This window comes from Artibeus jamaicensis, unplaced genomic scaffold (assembly GCF_021234435.1).
Source record: "Artibeus jamaicensis isolate MK-2021 breed Jamaican fruit bat unplaced genomic scaffold, CSHL_Jam_final contig_797, whole genome shotgun sequence".
NCBI classification, from domain to species: Eukaryota; Metazoa; Chordata; class Mammalia; order Chiroptera; family Phyllostomidae; genus Artibeus; species Artibeus jamaicensis.
In genome coordinates, this window is record NW_026521977.1 from 960,664 (window position 1) to 984,700 (window position 24,037).

Consider the following 24,037-nt stretch of genomic DNA (forward strand, 5'->3'; position numbering starts at 1 on the left):
AGAGCCAGTGCTCCCTGGCTTGGTTTGAGGAGCCAATAGCCAGGAGGGGCCTGGATTCATGTTTTTAATGATGAGCTCACCCAATGTAAAATAGCAACTCCTCACTACCTCCTCATCCTCTATCCTTACAATCTTACTTATTTTCTTTGTAATGGGTACCACACTTGATTTTATAATATATGTTTATTTGTTTATTTTCTGTCTCTCTCTGCTAAAACCTAAACACCACAAAGGCAGAGACTTTATTTTGCTCATTACTATATCACCAGCTCCTACAATACTGAGCACTTAGTAAGCCTTCAATAAATATGGTACATAAATGAGTGAGTGAGCAAACATATTAACAAAGAATTATTAGTTACAAAGGTATGTGGCTGCATTCCCCAATAACATACTCTGAAAACCAAGCAACGCTGAGTTATTTCATTGTTTACAGTAGGTGGCTTTAGTTTGTATCACATTTATTCAACTAGAACAACTTGCCTGTGAATTAGAGTGGTTTCATTTCCTAAATTTATTTTAATCCTACTGTATAATTTGTAAAATAATCCCTGCCAAGCAGTTATGTCTTTGTGGCTGTCAAGCACAGAAGCAGCCTTGCTGGGCCATTAGGCCCCTGAAGGTGGTCTCCTGGGCTGTCTGAAGGGAGAAAGAAGCAGGGTACTATGAATCCTTACAGTAAAAGATGTCCCGGAAAGGAAAGTTTACCAAGCTTCTCATTTCCTGTGGATGGGTCTCTACTGGCTGCACCCAGGGTCTGGATTCAGAGGATAGCTTGCTTAGCAAGAAGGCCATAGTTAATAAGCCTCCCTTGATGTGGTGAGGAACAGCTTCACTCCAGCCTCACCTAATGCATTGTGGGCCCCAAATGCAGGCTCAGAGTGCTGTAGACTGGGTAAGGCTCCCGGGACCTGCCCTGCTATGTGACAGGAAGTAGAGGTGCTGACATCTCTAGTAAGGGGCATCTCTCCCAGGTTGAGGAGGAGAAAGAGGCTGGGCCTGGTGTGGGCCCCTGAGTTCCCCAGGGGGAACTTCTTCCCACAAAGATCTGCCCAAGCGCAAGCAAGTCTGTGCTTTGTGTGGTACATCAACCCGCCTTTCCCAAGTTACATGACAATTTAAAGATCACCTGCAAACCTAAATACAGTGAGTGCCTGCAGACAACACACTTAACAGCCGGAGAATGAGTCAGAGGAAGCAATTTTCCACAGTGAAGAAAATCATCTGTTAGTGTGGAAAGGCAAACACTCTTTAATTAGCATAGGCAACTCAAGGGCAATGTTGTTGCATCCATAGATGCAGCACTTGAGTAAACGGCTCAAGAACAATATCCACAGCTGGAAAGGACTTGTGCGGATTCCACTCCCACTCAGAGTTCTCCCACAGAATCAGCTCTCTGGGAGGGAGAGTGAAACTCAGCTGTGACCTCTTCCTGTTTAGTTAATGAGCAGCTCTTCCAAGTCCTGGTTGCTGTGCCCACACAAGGAGTCCCAGAACTCAGAGCTCCCTGGTCTTCTTTTATCTATATGCCTTTTCCAGGTGTCAGCCATCTTCGTATCTTTATTCTGTGACATTAAAATTCATATTCTGGCTCTGACTTCTCTGGAGCTCCAGGGAACCAGTTGCCTATTTGAGCTTCCATTTGGACATAGAATAGGCATCTCATACTAGGAATGGCCAACACCGAACTATCAATCTTCCCTTTTTTTCCCCAATGGCTCAAGAAAGAAGTCACCCTCAAACCCAGTGACTTAAAATGATGATAATCATAGATTTTGCTCACAAGTCTGTAATTTTGGCTCAACCCGGATTGCTCCATGAAGCATCGACTGCAACAGCTCATCTTGGGGCTGGAGATTCCATTCCCAAGATGGCACATCACATGGCCCGCAAATCCTGCCAGCTGTCACCTGGGAGCTCAGCTGGGATATGGGCAGTGGGCCATGGTTCCTCCCCCAACAGGCTCTCTACAAGCTGCCATGGCCTCCCCAGGGCATGGTGACTGAGTTCCCAGTGTGAGCTTCCCAAGGAAAGGAAGTGGAAATTGCCAGTGTCTTAAGTCCTGGGCTCAGAAACTGGTAAAATGTTACTTCTGCCATGTAATATTGGTCAAGCAGTAGTCACAGAGCCCAGACTCAAGAGGGAGGGGGAAAGACCCCCAACTGTCTGTGGAAGGAGCATGAAAGAATTTGCAAATATGTTTTAAAACTCTCAGATGTCCCAGACCTGCTCCCCCCACCACCTTCTCCATCTATCACTCTCTCAGGCAACTGGGAGTCATCTTTGGTTGCTGTCTTTTCCTTCCCCTTCCATCCAATCCTCATCAGCAAGTTCAGCTGACTCTCCCCTGAAACGTGTCCAGAATCCTTCTCTTTTCTCATCCTCGCTACCACCACCTTAACCCAGACAACCTCATCTCCCACCGGAAGACCGCTTGGTCGGTAGCAATAGCTTGTTAACTGCTCTCTTCCTCCATGCCTGCTTTCTAAAATCTATTCTTCATACAGACATATCTTTTAAGAACATAAATTATATCATCCTACATGCCATCCCTCTGCATAAACTCTGCTGAAAGCTCCACAACGTACTAGAATTAATGCCTCATTCTGGATTCTGAAGCTCTGGCCCCTGTGAGCTCCCTGGCCTCATCTCTTACCACTCACCTCCTAGACTGTGATCCACACACACCCTTGTTCCTGACTGACAGCCTTTGTACGTGGCTTTCCCCTGTCTGGAATCCTCTTCCCCCCGATTTTCCCAAACCTGGTTCCTCCTCACCATTTAGCTTTCCACTGAAATGCCATTCCCCCGGAGAGGCCATCCATAAACCACACAATTCTGAAGTAGCCATGCAGTCATCTGTTACATTAACTTATCTTATTTTTGACATAATACTTACTACTAGCTGATAGTATTTGCTGGTGATTTACTTATTGTCTGTCTCTTCCCTCTAAAATGTAAGCTCTGTGAGGGCAAAGAACCTTGTCTGTCTCGTCACTGTGCATCCCTAAGGCCTAGAAGAGTGCCCAGCACAGAGCAGATGTTCAATAAATACTTAATTTAGCAGGTAGCAACAGCAGCCCCAGCCAGCCAGCCTTCCAACAGGACCATAGCACCAATTAGGTGGTTGGCTGGTAGAGAGAGGCAGCTCCAGCAGGGCCTCAGCAGCTCGTGCTTGGGTAGGGGCTCAGCTCCGATGCATGGCCTGCTCCTGGGGGCTGCTTCAAAGAGGCCGGGTTCAGGCAGTGTCCTCCCAAGCCCCAGCATATTTCCATTCCCAGCCTTCTCCTAACACCAGCAATGCAGATTCTCATGGTCACGAGCAGAGTTACTGATGCACTTGGACAAGGATGGCTGAGTTAAGCTCACCCCACCTCCACGGTGTTCAGGGCACGGACTCAGGTTATATTCCATTTGAATTTTCATTCTATGGTTAGACTCAGAAATGTAGGCAAAGTTCTGGTGTTACAAACTCCAGGTGCTTTCTTTCTGTCTTTCTTTTTAAAAGATTTTATTTATTTACTTTTACAGAGAAGGAAAGGGAAGGAGAAAGACAGGGAGAGAAACCGATGGCTTGCCTCTCTCACATGTCCCAACGGGGGACCAGCCCGCAACCCAGGCATGTGCCCTGCCCCGGAAAAGAACCAGCGCCCTTTCTCTTCACAAGACGACGGTCATCTAACTGAACCACGCCTGTCAGGGCCCAAGTGCTTTCTTTAAGGACTTTTTCAAAAATAAAGATGTTCAAATTTTTGAAGAGGAATTTGGAAATGGGTATTTAGGATGCATCCAAATAAAGAAGAAAAGTTTGATTAGGATTTTTCAAAGATCAATGTTATTAATATGTTTTGAAAAACTGCTGAGGTGAAAAGTGAGTTCAACAATAATGAAGTAGTCTTCATTTTCTTAAAAAAATATTTGTTAATCATTTTTTAGTACTTTGGTATAGAGAAGTGTAGGTACAGTTAGTTTTTTATGAAATAACGAAACACTATGGCTGTGTGTAGTCAGCCATTCATTAGGGAAATGAAAACTTGTTTGACAGAAATCTTGTTTCATTTACTGCAAGGAGAGTTTTGCCTATGGATTTAAATTTTTTTAATGTAATGCTATTGAAAATTCAAGTTCCTGTGGGAGAAGATGACTGTGGGCCTGCTGTGCTGACAGGAAGGGAGGTGACGCTGAGAAACTGAGAGGCTGGGATTGTGCAGCCACCTCTGGAGCTGGTGTGACCTTTAAGCGGTGAGACCACCCTCGGTGGGGCTGTTCTTGCCCACAGAGCAGAGTCGGCCCCTGACCTTGGAGAATGGGGAAGGAAGGCAGGCATAGCCGGCTGGGCTGCACCATGTCCCATCTGGACCTCGGACGCCCCCAGTGGGAAGCCCACTGTGAAAACAGGAGCCTTGACAATGCTGACTCAGGGTGCATGACATTTCCTTTTCATGAAAGTGGCTGATTCTCATGCACCAAGCAGATCATGTTTGACCTGAGCTCCCCAGGCCCTAACACTGTGCCCACAGGTGTGTAAAGGCACAGCTGGTGCTAAGACCCACACTGTGCATTTGCTACAGGACAGAGGCTGGGCATGAGGAAGGTGTCAACAGCCCTACTGTCTGAGGAAGTTGTTCGTTTTTATCTTTTTATTTCTAATTCTTTCTGCTTTGAGCATTTGTTTAATGATCATTGCTGAGAATTCAAGCCCCTGGAATCAAACTCAGGCCACACAGGCTGAAGGAGAAGCCTGTGGAGAAATGGAGCCCTCCCAGGCATCATGTGCGGACGGTGCCTAACAGGTTCTCCCTGCCTCCCTCCCTCCTTTCCGCCTCTGCCCAGTCAGAGCCTGCACCTGGGTGCCAAGGGCTTCCTTAGGGACGGCTGGGCTGGAGGAAGCTGACATTGCATACAAGGCAATGGCCTGTTTCCCATCCCAGCTCACTTGAGAAGGAGTGAGAACCAGGAAGGACAGGTGAGTCTTACCTGAGCTGACTGAGGTCCTGCTCAGCCAGCCCTCGATGTATGTGCGACATCTGCCCATGGCAGTGAGACTCAAAGTCATTCTCAGTCCACATCCCAATGCTGGGAAAGAAAAACCAAGCTCAATTTACCAAAATATCTGTATTATCTATAAAAATTGAACTCTAACCAGTCACTGCTACTGGAGGCAGCAGTGCTATCCAGCGAGGCTGGCTGCAGAAGCAGACGGCGGCATCCCACCGGCCCGCAGGTGGAACACGGTCCGAGTGGAACACGGTCCGAGTGGCGTGTGGGCAGACTCATTTGTAAGGCCTCAGAAACCTGGACACTTTGGAACGGAGCAATCGGATGAAGGATCTTGGAAACATCTCTCGGGACTCCTGGGCAGTGTACTTGAAATAGTTCTGGGGGTGAGCCAGGACATCAAACAGCGCCTTGATCAGCTTCTTGTCCTAAAAAGAACAGAATTTTTATCACTGGGCCAAAATATCTAAACATTTTGCCAGTGGAACTATAATGACCCAGTGTGAAGCTGATTAGCTGAAAAACAACTTGTGAAATGGTTTCCTCTGATTTTTATCTTCCAGTTTTTATTTTTCTTAATTATCTATAAAAAGCATGTATTACTTGTGTAAAGGAAAATGTAATATATAAAAACTGTTTTCTTTTTCTAAACTAGATGAGATACAATGTTGGAATTTGGGGGAATATTTATTGGATTAGTGATATGCAATTGTTATTGATGATTACTTATAAGTATCTAAAAATTGGTGAATTTCACCCTTGAAGGATAAAAGAGCCAAAGATCTCCAACTATTTGGAGAATAAGCATGAAAACAACCATTTGGAGAATAAACATGAAAATGCAATTTGCGGCTGGCTTGTATTTACAATAAACAAGCTGCCCCCTGCCCCTCTGCCACACATTTCCAAGTTAAGAAATACAACTCCTAACAACACTAAAGACAGCCTCCTGAATATTTTTAAATATTCACCTGAGGATATGCTTGTTGATTTTTAGAGGGAGGAGAAGGAAGGAAGAGCGAGAAAGAGAGATCAATGTAAGAGAGAAACATCAAATGGTTGCCTACCACATGCGTCTGGACTGGGAGATCGAACCCCTAGGTATGTGCCCTGACCAGGAATAGAACCCTTGATCTTTCAGTTATAGGATGATGCTCCAACCAATGGAGCCACCTGGCCAGAGCCTCTGGAAGGCCCTGATATGGAGCAAGAGGAAGACCTTCCTCCAATGGTGCTTGGGAAGCCCTGTGCGTCCGCCTTAAGTACACACTTACCTTAAGTATTTCCTGATGGTTCTCAGATGCATAGAGCCTGCCATCTCGAACTATGTCTTCAATGAGCTCCTGGTAATCCTCTGTGGGAGTAAAGGACGTATATTACATTGGATAGTTTAGTTATTTCCCAACTTTTTAAAAAATATATTTTATTAATTATGCTATTACAGTTGTTCTATTCCCCCCTTCATTCCCCTCCACCCTACACGCCCCCCCTTAGTTTATGACCACGTGTTTCAAGTTTTTTAGATTCTGTATTTCCCATACTGTTCTTGCCCTCCCCCCTATTTTCTATCTACCGTCTATGCTACTTACTCTCTGTACCTTCTCCCCCCTTCTCCTCCTCCCACTCCCCTGTTGCTAACCCTCCATGTGATCTTCATTTCTATGGTTCTGCTCCTGATCTAGCTGTCCTCTTAGTTTGCTTTTGTTTTAGGTGTGGTTCTTAATAACTGTGAGTTTGCTGTCCTTTCACTGCTCATCTTTTTTATCTTCTTTTTCTTAGGTAAGTCCCTTTAACATTTCATATAATAAGGGCTTGGTGATGATGAACTCCTTGAATTTGATCTTATCTGAGAAGCACTTTATCTGTCCTTCCATTCTAAATGAAAATTTTGCTGGATAGAGCAATCTTGGTTGTAGGTCTTTGGATTTCATGACTTGGAATACCTCTTTCCAGCCCCTTCTTGCCTGTAAGGTCTCTTTTGAGAAATCCTCTGACAGTCTGATGGGAACTCCTTTGTAGGTGACTGCCCCCTTACCTCTTGCTGCTTCTAGGATTCTCTCCTTCATTTTCATCTTGGCTAATGTAATTATGATGTGCCTTGGTGTGTTCCTTCTTGGGTCCAACTTCTTTGGGACTCTCTGAGCTTCCTGGATTTCCTGGAAGTCTATTTCCTTTGGCAGATTGGGGAAATTCTCCTTTATTATTTGTTCAAATAAGTTTTCCACTGGTGGCTGTTCATTCCCCCTTCTGGTACCCCTATAATTAAAATGTTGGAGCATTTAAAGATGTCCTGAAGGTTCCTAAGCCTCTCCTCATTTTTTGAATTCTTGTTTCTTCATCCTTTTCTGTTTGGTCATTCTTTTCTTCCTTCTGGTCCACTCAATTGATTGTAGTCCCAGTTTTCTCTTTCCATCACTGTTGGTTTCCTGTGTATTTCCCTTCATTTCAATTAGTTTAGCCTTCATATGTTCCTCTAATTTGTGACTAAAATCAACCAGTTCTGTGAGCATCCTGATCACCAGTGTTTTGAACTGTGCATCTGAAAGTTTGGCTATTTCTTCATCACTTAGATTTATGGGCTCTGGGGCTTTGAGATCTTCTTGAGCCATTTTTGGTCTGTTCGCGTCCATTAATTAGGAGGAGTGGAGCCTTAGGTGTTTACCAGGGTGAGGCCACCCAGGTCACTGGGTTGTGATGCTGTATGTGGGGGCGGCGTCAGAGTGGGGAAATGGTGGCCCCCTCTGCTGCCTCTGGCCGCTGGGGCCTGCTCCGTCCCATCGTCTCACCGCCCACTCTCTCGTTGGTCTATCTGTGCACAAACGTGGGACCACGGTCAACCTGCCACCCTGCACCCTCGCTGGGTATGCCGGTCGCTCATTGGGTCGCTCACTGGGTCCGCCCGTTGCAACCCCACGCCTGGGATCTGTGCGCCTGAGTCCGTCTGACCAAGTTTTCCTGTGCAACCCCACTCCGCCAGCTGCTGGCTTCGCCCTTCTTACCAGTTAGGCTGAAGAATTGGTTGTTATCAGACTTCCGAAAAGTTCAATTTTCTGTGTTCTGGCTGTGTTTTCTGTTGCTAATATTTTGTTGTCTCTCAACTTTGTTGTGGGAGAAAGCATGGCGTCTCCACCTATGCCTCCACCTTGGCGGAAGTCCCTGACTCTTTCATTTTTTATAAGGCTCTGGGCAATGCCCCTTCTGTAGCTACTGGCGGATCAATGACCACTCTGACAGTGAGGAGGCAATCGGAAGAGAACACCCACAGACGCCCTGCCACATCCTCTCACCTGCCAGCATCTGTGCCAATCCATCCTGTTCTGTCTCCCTCAGATAAACCCCGAGCATCCACTTTGTCACTGGCTCCATCTTCTCTCACCAAACCAAGGGCACTGTTCCAGTGCTTCTGCCCTTTCTTCTCTGGATGGTAAAGTTTTCTCTTTCTACTGATCTTTTCCATCAATATGCAAATATGCTGTTATGTCTCCAACTAAACAAAAGTCTCTCTCTCTCGATTTCATTTCTCCTTCCAGCATCTATCCTACAGCTCTGCTCCCCTTTGTAGCAAAACTCCTTGAAAGAATTGCCGAGGCTCACTGTCTCTGATTCCTCTCCTTTCTTTCTCTCACAGACCCAGTCCAGTCTGCTTTGCCCTCCGCCACTTCTCCCAAAACACTTGTCAGCATCACCAACGACCTTAATGTTGCTAAACCCCAAAGGTCAATTCTCAGTCCTTATCTTCTTGATGCATCAAGTAGCACGTGACCTGGCCAGTCACCCCTCCTCCTAATCCACTCCTTCACTCAGCTTCCAAAGACATCACACTCTTTGGTTTTCCTCCTACCCCACTGCTTTCTCTGGAGGAGGCTCTGTTGCTTGTCCTCCTCCTCTTCCTCACCTCTTACTGCAGGATTCCCAGGGCTCAGAGCGTGGCTGTCCTGTCTTCTCCGTCTTTACTCATTCCCTGGTGAGCCCACCCAGGCTCACAGCTCTTCTCTCCCCCTCCCCCCTTCTCTCTTCCCCCCCCTGTCCTTGTATTATGTGAAGCAATCAAGCCTCTTACCTATCTAGCAAGACTCTTCTCTCCTTTTTATGGGAGGTTGGGGGTGGGAAGGATTGGGCTGGTTGGAGAGGGAAGGAAGCTGTGTTCATTGGGAAGAAAGCCATGCTCATTTTCTCTGGGCGTTTTCTCTGGGGCTGATAACTCTGGGCCCTGACACCCACATTCAATGCAGGGCATACCATGTCAGCCTTCTCTAAACACAAACCCCCCTTCAAAGTCTGGTCTCTTTCCTACAGTCACAGTTCAAATCAAGCATACGCAAAACACAATCTTTTTCAAGTTCCAGGCTACAGAAAAATTGCCTCTTTATATGCACATCATGTGCAACAGGACCAAACGAGTCAGAAGAACATCATTGGAACTGTGTGGGAGGAGATCTTGAAGAAGTTTCTCTGAGCCAAGTGATGGTACGTGGAAATTAATTGTAGAATTACCATAATAACTAATTCAACACATGTGCAGTGTCACTTACTCTATTCATGTGGTACCTTTCTTCTTCTTTTATGTTAGCAAATATGAAATATAAGGGCAGGTTGTGCACACAAAAGGGGGCCACATACTAAACCTGACAAGCTCAGGGGAGGCCTGTAGGGCAGCCTGACAAACTCAGAGACTGAAAGTAACCACGTAGGATGGTCTGAACATAAAAATTCCTAACTAAAAGCAGGTCATGGCAGATAGTCACGTCCTAGGCCTGGAGCTTCCTTAACAAAGGTCAATCTTTACCTTCCACAAACCTGTCTATTGTCTTTTTTTACCTAAGACATATATAAGCTATATACCCTTAGAATGGCAGATGAGTACCATAATCTCCTTTTCCCAGACCCCCTCAAGATACACCAGACCACAAGACCACAGCTCCTCATTGTTTTCTTGCTCCCCAAATATCATCTCCATGTGCTGTGTTAATTGTTAACTATCCGATACCCACCAATGTCAAAGAAGCACGTGTGTCTCCATTTGACGTAACTTGACTCAACCTCAGAGAGTTCTTCACTTTGTTTTCTCCTGTCCCCTTAATCTACCACCAGTGGATTTCACATAGCCTTCCTTGTGCCTTCTCCTTTGATTGCAATGTCTAAAGTAAGCTGCAAAACCACCATTCTCTGGAGCATTTTCTCAATCCTTTGAGATTTTGCTTCCCAGCAATTGTCATCAGTTTGGCTCAAATCGACTCATCAAAATTCTCCTCTGGTTTGGGCATTTCTTACATGGACAGGGCACATGTTATTTATCTTCAATTCCCCTGCTGCATGGTCTCTCCCAGGGAGAGCTGGCTCCCACCAGGAGCGCCAGTTCCGGGCTGTGTTCTGGTGTCAGAGAGAACCAGAGAGCTCCTTGCCGTTCTTCCAGACCGCTGCCTTTAAAAAAATATTTCCTCTGCTTTTAAGAACTACTGTTGTCCCCTCACTTGCTCTGTGCTGAGAAAAGCAGGCTGGTGTTGCAGGTAAAACAGGCCCCAGAGCCCCAAAGACCTCTGCAGATTTGTCCTGCTGTGCGTTCAGGGCGGCTTCTTCAGTCTCAGCCTGAGTGGCCAAAACCAGGACAGAAGCACGTCCACTTCTTGGGCAATAGTGAGGTATGTGCCCCGTCAGAGGCACTTAGCATGAGCCTGGTGCTCAGTGACGCCCACTCCGTGTTAGGACCGCAGTTCTCCCTGTTCTCCAGCGGTCAGGTCTGTGGCGAGAAGCCTCACCTGCCCATTCTAAGCACGATTTCTGTTCTGCTATCAGCTTTGGAAACCAGATATTAGACTTGACTGAAATACATGTTTAAACAACAAAGATTAAGTAGGCTCTGAGCAAAGACCTAAAAGGCTTCTACATGGCCAAAGCAGCAGTTTTTAACATTTTCTGCTGTGACATGTTGAAGACACACTCTTGTGGGCCTAACCAGGGTTATGTGTAATTTCACCTTGTTCTTTGTTTGAACAACAACAACAACAAAAATATCAAGATGGATTCTTCTGTCACAAAGGCAGAGCAGAGAACAGTCAGCCTGAAGCCTGCGAGCTTTGGCCACACTTACTCCGGAGTCTCCGTGTCTCCTTTGGATCCCTCTCCCTACCAGACCTGGAAGGTGGGCAGGGGCTGCTCTCAGAGGCCTGAGGCCCTGTCTCACTCAGCAGAGCCCTGTGGGAGGTGCCCCTGTCCTCCTAGGACTCAGGTTCAAAGAGCCCTTGCCATGCATGTTTGACATGGTTTCAGGTACAGGGAGGGCGATCCTCCTTTTTGGAACATGTTAGACAGAAACTATGTGAAGTGTTTTTAAGAAATCCTTAAAACACCGTCTTTCCCAAAGACAGGCTTTTGGCACCTGTCTGCCTCAACACCTTCAGTGACCCCCCTACAAGATCAGGTCCACCCTTCTGGGTTTGGCACTTGAAGCTCCTCACAGCCAAACCCCATCCCCTTCTAGTCTCATCTCTCAGGACTCAGCCCCATGTACCCTGCCACCTGGCCAAGCCATCAGACCCCACACACGCCAGGTACATCCTTTGGCCTTTGTCATTCCTTCTTCTTGGATGTTCTTTCTTCCTTTTATATACACAAACACACAAACGAACTCATATGTTCTTTCCAGACCAAAATCTCCTGAAACTGTGCTCTATTCTTTCCAAAAACCCATGCAAAATTAACTGCTTCCCCTTCTGTAGCTCACACAGAGCTTTGTACATGCCTCATTATAGCATGTAGGACAATATATACTGTTTTGTGTTTCTGTCACTAACCATGTTGTCTCCAGCACTTAGTCCAATGCCTGGCACAGTAGATGCTTATTAAATATTTGTTGGATAGATGAATGAATAAGTTCACAAATGAACAAATGACTCTTCCCCCACTAGTCTATGAGGTTCTTCAGGACAAGGTCTAGTTCATTTTGCATTCCTAGTAAATGTTTGTCAACCAGGTCTCAGAGCTGACTAGGGCCCCAGGGCTCACATAAGCCACCCCTTTATTTAACAACAAGAACATGGAACCAGAGAAGTTATCTGATTTGCCCAAAATCACACAGTCAATTATGGCAGAGACAGGGCCAGAAGTGGCAACTTCCCCTCTCCCTGCTCAGGATTCCATCTAATAGAAGCCACAATCATAGTGGGTTCATATTTTTTGAGCATCACCGTGCACCAGGCGCTGCATCAAATCTATTACAGATTGTACTGGTGAACTCTCACATTAAGTTTAATGATCACCATCATTTACACACGAGGAAAATGGGCGTAGAGATGATAATGTACACAGGGTCACCGAGGAGATTGGGCCCAGACTGGCCAACAGCCACGCCCTCACCTGCCAAGCTACACTCACTCTTATTTTATTTATGTACTTATTTATTTATAGTTCTGAAAGCATGCAACCTTTATTTTTTTAATTATAAAAATCAGATCAAATACTAGAAGACAGTTAACATGATAAAATGTTACATATCTTACTTTATATTTGTTTATCAACTTTAGCAAAATGTTGTCACATAAATTTTATGCCTACTTGCCTATAAGGTAAGTTAAAAAAGAAAAAAACAGTTTTAGAATTCCCTATTAAATGTGGGTAAAGGCAAAGGCCCAGAATGGCTTACCCAGAGCCATACAATGAATTAGAAACTCCTAATTACATGTTAAGATTGAAACTGAAGAAATTATGAATATCTTATTTGTAGTAGTAATTAAATGTGACTGTGTATGGGAAAAAAACTAATTTTTTTCCTAGCTTCTTCATTTCAAAGAAAGTTATTATTTTATAAATAAGTATTTCAAAATTTTGATTCAGTGAAAAGTACTGAGTCTGAGCGTGGGCAGTACCACCCTGTAAAGGGAGTCTGGCCTCAGTTCTGAATGAATGCAGGAATAATCCAAAAATCAGAGGTCTTTATTCTTTCCTATCCTAAGCAGAATGGTCTTTGTAATCTTTTAAAAATAATGCTGATCTATACATCTCTCCTTGTAACAGAACGGAAATCTTATGGATTAGGTTTTCTCTGTCCTGAGCCACGGAGGCAAACGTATGCAAACTTTTATTTATGCCCCAGAACATCTTTTCATCCTTGCAGTCAGTGTCCCCAAGCGCCTGTTTAAAATTTGGCACTTATGAGTCAGCGACGTCCTTCCGGCCCCTCTGGGCCTGTGTGCCTGTCAGCAGCCCACCAGCTGGCCCGGAAGCTGGTTCTGTCCAAAGCAGAGAAGCTCCTTCCACACTCCGCAGCCTGGGCTTCACGGCACTTACCATCGTAGGTCACATACGGAACCTGGAACCCTCTGGCGCTGTTCCCTTCGTTGGACTTAAACTGAATCCACAGCTTCTTCGATCTGGAGGTGAAGGCAATGGGGCGTTCGTAGGTCTGGCAGGTCTCATACGTGGTCACGGAATTGGATGAAGCTGCCAAGGGAAGTTGGAGGAGGGTGGGGTTCAAGACGCAGCACCGAGCAGGCAGATGATGAATGCTCATCTTGTCACATGCTCGCACCGTATAACAAGTTATGCTCAAGAGCTCTTCAGGCCCAGCTGAGCCATCAGAAGAGCCAAAGGCCTAGAAATCTAGTGCACTCATCTGGTGACATGCACCCCCAAGGGAGGCTGACTGAAAGGCCCATGGCCAGCCTGCAAGCGGTCACTGCTGGAGCTGAGCAGGGGCCCTCCCGCCCCAGAGCTGACCTACTGGAACCCAGTAATCATCACTGCCCTTTACCGCGAGCTTCCCAGGACCCGGCAGTGTGCTGCGCCCTTTATCAACCTGAACCCACTAACCCTCCAAAAACCGCAGGCAGTTAGTGCAGTTGTCACCTGATCAAGGTCACATGCCAGTGTGTGGAAAAAGTCAGGATTCAAACCCACACCTGACTTCAGACATTGTAGCCACTAAGAAGAATAGCAAATACTTATGTAGTGGCTCCAAGTGTATTTTTCTAACTGCCTTATGGATATGATCTGATTCCTCATGATGCCCCTATGAGGTAGCAACTATTAATATCCCCATTTTAACAGATGAAGAAATGAGGCATGGAAAGTCCAGCACGTATGTCCAAGACCGCAGAACTCCTAAGAGGTGGAGCCGGGATTCAGATCCAGGCAGTTCGGTTGCAGAGCCCACTCAGAGCACTGCCTCTAAGCTGTGTTAGTGGCAGTGTTGCTTATGGACACTGGGCCATGTGCCCGGATGGGCTGCGGGTCCCTCCTGATGGGACCATGCCCTTCACCTTGGTCGGTCCCCAAGCTATGAGTTGCGTCCCAGGGCAAGTGTCCAGGGCCAGCCCTGCATGAGCTTCACGGACTCCCTGTGTCCCCACTGAGCACAGGGGGAAGCCTGGCCTGCAGGAACCCCACCACCACTGGGGTTCAGCAAGGGGCCTCAATGGGGGGGGTTTGTGGTATTTTTGTTTCTTGTGAAACTCTAGAAACTCATGTCCCACCTCTGTTCTAACACAAAAGTGACATGCTAGGCTTGTCTCTCACATTTGAGGCTGGGAGTGCGCCATGCTTTAGAAGGGGAGGGGAGCAGGGGCGGGGAGGACGCACAGGTTTTGCGCATCACCAGGTAGTCTCCACAGTCGTCCTCGATGGGCAGGAAGATCTCAGGGACCACGATCAAGATGCGGCGCTTGGGGGGAGGGTTGATGGTCCACGTGCACTCGGTGTTGGCCGGGTAATTGCCTGGGTAGTTCGGGGATTCAATGTACCCGGTGAACTCTCCCAGCTCCCCTCCGCATTTTCTGTCTGGAAGAGGACATGTCACGAGTTAGGAAGGCACGGCACAGCCGTGGCTCTGTGACGGCCACCCGCAGCTCAGCTGAAGAGAGCCCCTGCATCCCTGCTGCCATCAAGGCGTGGGGCCCGGGCACGACACCATCCTGGGAACGAGTCCCTGCTGGGAGCCCACCCCTCTGAGTTCCCAGGCCCTGTTCTTTTCAACAGCTTGAAAGTGCTCAAGGTCAGGGGCAAGCGTTGTTGAAGAAGGACAACTTTAGTTTTCAACATTTTGTTCGCCACACGCAAGAGCTGAGGTAACCACGGGGTAGAACTTCTAGGCCTGTCAAAATGGGGGGACAGAGCTTACAGCTCAGCAGACGATAGCTGACCCTTTCCTAGAGATCTCTGATGAGGACACAACAGCCACTTTCTTTCTCTTTTCTCTCCTGTCAGGACCACGTTTTATTTTTAAGTTGGGAAGAGAATTTCAGTTAGCTATCAATCAGTATGGTGCAGCTGGATATTCGCCTTTGGCACCAAAGGCAAGAAGCGTATACATCTGGCACACACACACACACACACACACACACACACACACACACACCCTGTCTCAGCCACATCTTCACTCACTGACTCACCACTCACCCAACAAATGTTACTAGAAACCCTCTGCGGGTTAGAAAGGAGAAAGACAGCCCTTACCCTCAAGGTACTAACTGTTTGAAACCACCAGGTGAACCTGTGCAACAGAAGATAGTGAAAGGGTTACCTTTTTCCTCTCTAATTAGAACTGGAATTTATTATTCCCAGTAGAAAAAAAACAAACAGGCTTTCTTTCTTCAAAGAGAGGATGGGGAGCAGAGAGCTGAGAAACCTGCCTTGGGCCTGCGGGGCTGCCTGGGGAACCTGCCACGTGGCTCCCGAGAACCAGCCGAGGGGCAGGAGTGGAAGTGGATATCATGTCATGCGGGGGGACCTGTAACACTGGGAACACCCCCAAGTCTAACCCACCAACAGTCCAGGGTGTCATGACAGGCAGTAAACGTCTTGTCACAGTGGTTTTCAAGAAGAGACTAGAGGGCTACTCTTGAGGATACTGTTAATAGGATTCATTGGAATAAAGAGAAAACAAGATAAGCTTCCAATCAAAATTCAGATGATTGCCCCTTTCAATCCCAAACTCCTCCAGTTTGGGGGAGCCTCCTTGCTCCCCTACACTGTTGTCCTAACAACAGTGAGTCAGCTGAGATTCACTTTACTAGAGCACTTTATACAATGGTTAAAAACCAACCAACCAACCAACCTCCCACCCACACAGCAAGTCGTTGAATGATTTGCTTCCTCATTCCCATAAAATGCAAATCGAACCCCTTAGTGTGGCATTCAAGGCTTCCCTACCTGGTCAACCAACTTCAGACTCCCTCCAGCTTATTCCATGATCAGGTTCAGGGGTCTCTTTCCTAAAAGCTTTTTACTTTTCTGAGGCTGTGCTCCCCCACCCTCCCCATCCAACCTCCTCATGCCCACCAGGAGCCTTTCCTCAGCTCCTCAGACAGAATGAATTGCTCCCTCCTCGGCAATCCTCCGGCCTGTGCTGCCTGTGGGAACAGGCTTGCCCTGCTTGGAGTGCCCGGCACACAGCAGCCCGCAAACAACGCTGGCTGGCGAACAGGGCTGAACTGAAGTTGCAGTAAGTGCGGCCTGTGAGCAAGCCTGGAGAAGCAGCCAGAGTCAGCAAAGGTGACTACGTGGGGCTCGAGCCCTGCTCTCCTTCAGAGTGATCCGCAGAGCGGTGAGCCGGGCTGGCGACATCCACAGGGTCCTGAATGTACCTGGGACGCCCCTCCCCCACCGTGTGCGCTGCACACACCACCCCGAGGTGGACCCAGGCACTTGCCCTCACAATCAGGACTGAAAAACCTCACAGAGAGACCTACTTTTACACTGGGTTATGTTTGTTGAGCCATCGAAGTCAGTGGTAGTATTTCCTGGGCAAGAAACACAATTATTTTTTCCAAATTCAGGCTGGTATGTTCCCGCTGGGCAGCGAACGCACCGGTGCGTGGTGGTGTTGTAGAAATGTCCGGGTGAGCACTGGACTGTGGGGTGGGGAGGGTGGGGGGGATTAAAAAAAAAAGACTATTTTCATCCAATGCAACATAAAAGGTTTCACAGCTAGTGCAATCAATTCCTATCCCAAAGGAAGTACTGTTTTCTTACTAATCTGGGTTAATCAACACTTAATTCCCTAAAGAGCCAGCTTGGGTGGGACTTGTGACTGGTGTCACTGCAAAAAATGTAAAGGGAACAAAGTACAGTGTGTCTTCAAAGAGTTTACGATCCATGCAGTCAGACATAAAGAGTCACAACTCGATCTCCGTGAGTGTTGCGGGTGCAGGAATGACACTGGGTGTGAAGTCGGGCTCCCAAAAGAGGCAGCAAGGGCAGGGCTCTGGTTCCGGGGTGGGGGGTGCAGCGTGAGGTGAGAGCGCTGAGATACTGGAAGACTGGGAGGAAGGAGTGAGGAGCCTGTGCACACCTGCATCTCCCCCGGTTGTCCCTGCAGTCCGCCCTGTCTGAAGGGGCCCAGGTGGCTGGAGGGAGGCCATGTGCAGGGGGTTCCCATGCCCTCTGTATGTCCTACGGGGAGGATGGAGCAGGACCTGACCTCCCAGTCACTGGGGCACCACACAGCACACCTCTGAGCTGGGCTTCATTTGAGCTTTAACAGACTCCCACAGTTCTCAAAAGGGAAATTCAGTTCTGGAAAAAGGCAAGCTGCCACGTCCTCACCTCTGGTTTCACAGTCCTGGAAGGAAGTGGCTCCCAGGTGTTTGGTGGGGAGGCCTCCCCCACAGGAGAAGCAGGAAGTACGGCCAGCTTCAGGCTGGAATGTGCCCAGGGCACAGAGCTGGCAGGGTGCAAAGCCATCCGCAGAATATTCTCCAGGTTGGCACAGACCTGGGGGACCAATGACCCTAGTGAGCAAGACCTCTGGGCAGACCCTTTCCCACCTCTCTGTAAATGAGATCAGACTCTGGGCAGGCTTGTCACCCAGTGCTGACCTCAGCTCCCGCCCCAGTGAGAGAAGCCCTGGCCTGTCCTGCTGCTGAGCCCGAGCAGGTGGCCTGACACACAGGGTTCCACAGCCCAGGGCAAAGGTGGAGACCGAGGAACCACATCAACTGCTTCCAAAGTATGGAGCAGGCCTGGGGGTGCTGCAGGCTCAGACAGCATGGAGCTCAGCAGCCCCTGCAATGCAGGAATGCCCAGAGAGTGAGTTCTCTCAAATAGGTTTGGTTATGCGACCCGGAAGCACACCCTCACCCAGATGACTACATCCTAGTGATCGTTCCACTGATTACATTGACTAGATCACAGCTCCTGTGTGTCCTGGCCTCCCTCAATTAGTCTGCTAAACCCAGTCCACACTGACAGCAAAACCCAGTGGCCTTTACTTTAAGCAATTTACTTTATTATTATGTTTTTATGTTTATGACAACAAGCACAGCCACAAGCAAAAGGATTTCTAAAAGCACATGTTCCTTGGGAATCAGCTCGTCATTGGCAAGATGTTATAAAAATCTGTTGTGTCTTATATTTCTAATCATCTTTCCTTTAATAATTTTCACGGTCTTCCTCCTACCCAAAAGTTATAGCTACAATGGCATTTAACAAACATGTCCCCAAAGGAGGAGCTGGAGTCTGTCAGACCTAGTGTCTGATTCCAAATCCTCTACTTGTCTGGGTGACCTTGAATGACTCCCTTTAACCTTGGAAAGGTAATACAGCTACATGGAAAATTCGTGTAATACCCTGACCATGATACCTGGCATAGGTGAATATTTAATAAATGGAGTTAGCAATTATTATTATTACTACTACTAATATTCTTACTACTATAAATATATCTTAATAAGGCCATATACAAGTGTGAACAGGTGCCCCAAAGTGCCTCCTTATCAACTTTGCAGTTAGTTCTAGGGTTTCATAACAGGCCAAAGATAGGGCATGAGTCCCACTCAACCTGAGGACCTGACTTTTAAACCAGAAAAGGTGCTGCAATCGAGCTGAGAGTCACTCAGGTGGAAACTGAAGCTGGTTCTGGGAGTCCCTGGAAGGAGCGGCAGGGGCACCGAGGGCCCACGCACCCCTCTGCAGAATTCATCTGCGGGTCACCAGGCCAGGCCACACCTGCCACTTGAGCCCACGGTGTCAATGCAGCTGGCCTTTCTTCCATTTAATAGAGGGGAAGACATTTACTAATAAAAATAAATAGAAAAGAAGCCCACTGAACCTAAGGGAGCTTGGCATCAGCAAACATTTTATAAGAGACGTTTTAAAGCATTTCTTGGAGTCAGAAAACAAAATAGCCAGATGGACACTTTTTAAAAATCAATACGTTATAAATTTGAGACCAAAGCTGGAAAAATAATCAGAACTACATTCTCCATTTTAACACTCTCCATAATCCCTACGTGCTGGGAGATCATTGAGGTCTGAGGGTGTATTTATTTACAGTGAATAAAGCATGCCATTTGCAACATTTGCACCTTCTTTTCTGCCAGAGTATTCCATCAGCTTTTTGTTTATTTATTCTATTCCATCAGCTTTTTGTTTATTTATTCAAGTGAGCATCTCCCAGTATGTGTCTGGCCCTGGAAAGCCAAAGAGGAGCCCACCACGGCCCGCTCCTGGGAAGCCCAGGGTGCAGTGTGCACTGTCTCCATGGAGACACACTCTCGCCTCCCGTCTACACAATGATACTGGAGATGGAAGAGTAAGAAGGCGCAGGAGAACCCTTACCTCCACATTCAGACACATTCCAAGCTTCTGGGGTCTTCAGGGCCCCTGGATTTTCTGGTCTTGGGCAAGGTTCACATGTGATCTGTCCTTCCTCATTTTGGAAGGTTCCATTTGGACATAAAATGCAGCGTTCTTGCAATCCATCATAATATGTCCCAGCCCTGCAACTGACTAGCCAAAGGTGGAAACAATCCGGTCAGTGAGGAGACAGAGGCCAAGCAAGGGCAATGTGAATGCTAGAGATGAAGGAAAACTGGTGGCATTGACCACAAGCTCCCCCACACTAACCCCTCGAGTACAGAATGGGCAGCACCTCTGGGTTCTCTGGGCACACACCCTCTGTCACTGTCAGAGGCCTTCACAGGCCTCCTCTCCCGAGAGCATGACCTCCAGAGCAGGGATCACAGTGCTTCCAACTGATTTTGAGCGCCTGATGAATTCTCCCCACTTCACAGGGAAGTGCCACCAGAAGGATGAGAAAGTTGGAAGTCGTTCACTGAACATGGGCCTAGTAATGGAGGAACAGAGAAAAGGGTGCTTTTCATTCTGACTGGTGGCATCTTAGAAGGTTTCCTAGAGGAGGTCACATTTGTGTTAGGCCTTGAAGGATGAGAAGGATCTCACCACATAGGAAAAGGGGAGGTTGTAAAGATTCCTGCACGACATGGGAGAGGAAAGGGAAGAAAGGGAGGCTGGGAATAGATGGGAAAAGTTCCTGAATGCTGGGCGTTTAGACTTTACTCTGCCAGTGAAGGAGTCATTGGAAGGAGAGGAACACACCCAGAAGCTGTGTCATGAAAAGCTCGCTCTCCGGTGGCAGTGGGGAGAATGATCTCAAGAGACTTATAGATAAATCTGCGAAATAGCACACTTTATATTTGTAATAAAATTCACATGTTACAAAGAGTAAACCCTTGTCAATATCTCCTGGAAAAATAAATTACAAGGAAATTAATAAACTATGCTTCTGATTATATTTCCGGTGGTGTTAGTTAAGTATGGATTTATAACTCATTTTAGAATATTAATGTAAATACATTAAGTTCCCTAGTATAATATTCAAACATCATCATCATAACCATCAAAATAACCTTTCTAATGGTTAAGATTTGTTCAGTACTTACAATCTACTAGATACCATGCCAAAAGCTTTACATAATCATCTTATTTGTTCCTAGAAACAACCATAAGGAGTTAAGTGCTATTATCAGCTCCATTTTACAGAAACAGACTTAGAGTCCTTAAATAATTTGGCCAAGTTCCCACAGCCAGTCTGTGAAATACAGTTATGGTAAGATCAAGAACTTTGAGTTTAAGGGAGAAGAGGCTCATTTCACAAAAATGCAGACTGAGCAGTTGGTGGGGCATCTTCCTGTAAACGGACAGGTCGGCAGTTGGATTCTCAGTCAGGGCATGCGCCTGGGGTGCAGGCTCGGTCCCCAGTCAGGGAGCACGCAGAATACAACCAACTGACGTTTCTCTCTCACACGGACGCCCTTTCTCTTCCTCTGTTTCTCCCCAAATCTTTCCCTCTCTCTAAAATAAAATTTTAAAAAACATACACTGAATAGCAAGTCAAGACTTTTCCGAGAATCCTCTATGGGGCATTAGGGAAGTTTAACTGCAATAAATACTTTCTCTTTTATATTTAAGATACCAAGAAATAGAAAACAAAGTATCACTCAATAAATTAGCTATTATACATCTTGAATGTCTCTAAGGGGGAATATCTGTTTTCAGTATATCTTACAAATGCAATCTGCGTATACACTTTTAGGGTTAAATATGACCAACCTCTTTATTATCAGCAATAAAAATGTCTTTTCATTATTCACTACAAGGTTTTTTTCAATTAGGCTTTTAAAAAACCATAGTAGGCCAAAAGAAGCCACATTTCAAATATTATTTCTATAATTAAATGCAATCAATCAATAAAGTCTCCTGTAAAGTTGCCTTAATACTTTTTTAATGTTGTTTGGGTTTTCTTTTACAATATTCACATATCATTTTTTTTTAGTTGTATGACTTTTTTAAAAACTAAAAGTGAACCAAACTCTTGCTGTCTTGGCACACGACTTTATAACGAGTGTATGCATAGAACTGAGGCAGACAAAGCCCATAATTCCAGACTTATTCTCTAAATGCAGCTCTCTCAGATGATGGTTTCCCTAATGACTCTGGTTTCAGCCCATCTCCCCAGAAAAGCTGGGCTGAGTTACATACTAAAATCCATGACTTTCTACCTCGTGTCCCACCTGACTATCCCACTGCTTATAGCAGGTTAAATGAGAGAATAGTCCCTTCACAGCTCTAAGAAGCCAACTGTCATGAAGACTGGTAGAAAGTAAACAAAACCTAGTCTGTCTGCAACCCTGCTGGTCCAAGCCATTTCCACTTTGGGAACAGTTGTTTTCCTAACACTCATTCACTCAAAGGGAAGGTGCGCATCCGAGGGCAGTGACTGCGGCAGCCCCATTCATTATGACCCAGAGTCAGATCAGCACGGTCTGTTCCATCAGGGTCCTTCTGGCAGAAAACGGATCCCCTCCACCGGCAGACGGCAATGGTTCTCGCTGAAGAGATTAACTGGACGGGCTCCTGCTGCTCTGGGTGTCCTGGCCTCCTTAGAACTATTCGACCCCTCCACCCCCAAAGCCTTTTCAAGGTTACATTTTGAGAAGCCTCACAATATCCCACATCTGTTGCAATTTCCCAACTGAGCAGAGGGGCTGAGCGATGCCCCTTGGGCTGCCCTGTGGAAAAGAGGGCACCGGCTCTTTTCTCTCATGGTGAAAGGCCTGCTGCACACGAACAAACTCATATTGTCACTCACCGTTTCCCTTTTCCTTCCAGAGAGAAAGACCTGCAGAAATAATTCATGGCAAGTATCTTACACATTAATTTGTTCCTTTTCACGAGGTAAAAATGAGCTAAACATTAAAACGGGATTCCGAAATGTCCTGAACAGACGCCTGAAAACAGCTCTTTGCAAATGGGCTGCAGACCTGGCCTGAAGAGACCTCCCGCTCACGTTCCAGTTGGTTCTCTTTTCTCCTTGAGCAGCCAGCTTGTTTTGCTGCCCCAGACAAAGGAGTCAATTGCCCCCAGAATACTTCGTGATCACAGCAAAGCTTTTGTGTATCTTCAGTGACCATTACAATCCCATCCTCAAATCCCACACAGCTGTTTTCTCCCTCTCTTTAAAAAAAAAAAAATACAAGAAAGCTTTTCTGATGCAAAAGGGAGAGACCAGAGGGACCAGGATTAATGGCGACAAAGAGACCCGAAGGCTGGCCCTCTTTTCAACACTACCACCTTTGAGCATTTTGGGCTCTGGACAAACACTATGGTGTCTCTGTGGCTAAGATGGTGAACCTAATAAAAGAGGTCACTCTCAAGCATCTGACTGTTTTCTTAAGAGTCATTCCTTGACTCCTGAACGAAAGCCACAAGCAGCCCACAGGGATTCCCAGGGTGTCCTAGAGCCGTGTTTTGTCACAGCTCAGGGACCCTGGTGCTCTAAGCAGTGCTGTAGCCTCAGGATCCTAATTTGAACTGCTTTCAAGTGAGACTTTCCGGGTATCGGAAGCATCCCGTTGGGTTGTCATGTCTGTCCAGGTTTTCAGTGTGTGTTCAGGTCTTCAAGAATGTTTGAAAACATTCTTGAAGTTGGGACAGAGAGATGAGCCAAGCTTGACACCTTCCTCACTGGGTTCCTCAATGCATGCTACGTTCTCTTCATGCCCAGTTAAGTGGGGCTGAGATTTTACTTCCTTTGGAGTGCCTCTGCCCTCAATTAAAATATTTCCCCAAAGATTTGCATTCTGCCCTCTTTTCTTCTATTGTTGACAACTACCCTTGGGATTTCATCAGTTGTCCCTCTGAAGATTCATTTACTCTTTCATTCAACTACTTACTAAGCAAAGATTTTGTGCTGGGCACTGTTCTAGGAGCTGGATATACAGCAGAGAAGACACACATAGCCCGGCCCTATGGGGCTCCCATTCTAGTGAAGAATTTAGACAACCAATGAGCAAGCAAGTAAGTGTACAGTGGAGTGCTAACTCATGGTGAGTGTGATGAAGAAAAGAAAGAAACAGGAAGAGGGGAAGACAGAGAATGGTGGGAGTGAAGTCTGTGTGTGTGTCATTTGACGAGTAGCCAGAAAAGGCCTCTTGCAGCAGAGATTGGAGGGAAATGGACATGCAAAGGCACTGGCTGACAGCAAAAAGGCTGGTGTAGCAGTAACACAGTGAAAGGCGCAGGGTAATGATAGGAGACGAATTTTTAAAAGCAAAGACACTATCACACAGGTTCGTGAAAGTTATAGTAAGAAAATTAGACTTCACTCTAAGTATGTTGCCGGTTTGGATAGGGGAGTGACCTGACCCAACATGTTTTTCAAAGGTCTTCTGGCCATGGCTTGGAGGACAGACCAAAGGCAGGCCAGGGTGAGGAGAAAAATTCAGAGCCTATTACGATGGACTAG

At 46.7% G+C, this 24,037-nt stretch overlaps 1 protein-coding gene across 4 annotated transcripts in view; it reads right to left on the reverse strand.

The window, feature by feature from the left end:
• Positions 1–5,096: 5,096 nt before the first annotated feature.
• Positions 5,097–24,037, reverse strand: part of SCUBE2 (signal peptide, CUB domain and EGF like domain containing 2) — a 71,636-nt gene continuing 52,695 nt past the window's right edge. For all 4 annotated transcript variants that reach the window (XM_037133886.2, XM_037133884.2, XM_037133885.2 and 1 more), the window contains 7 exons: positions 19,549–19,719; positions 17,536–17,703; positions 16,680–16,841; positions 14,572–14,769; positions 13,282–13,434; positions 6,273–6,352; positions 5,097–5,426 (listed from right to left, as the gene is read on the reverse strand). In XM_037133886.2, coding sequence (XP_036989781.2) covers positions 5,274–5,426; positions 6,273–6,352; positions 13,282–13,434; positions 14,572–14,769; positions 16,680–16,841; positions 17,536–17,703; positions 19,549–19,719 — 1,085 coding nt within the window. In that variant the 3' untranslated portion in view covers positions 5,097–5,273. The remainder of the gene's footprint in view (positions 5,427–6,272; positions 6,353–13,281; positions 13,435–14,571; positions 14,770–16,679; positions 16,842–17,535; positions 17,704–19,548; positions 19,720–24,037) is intronic.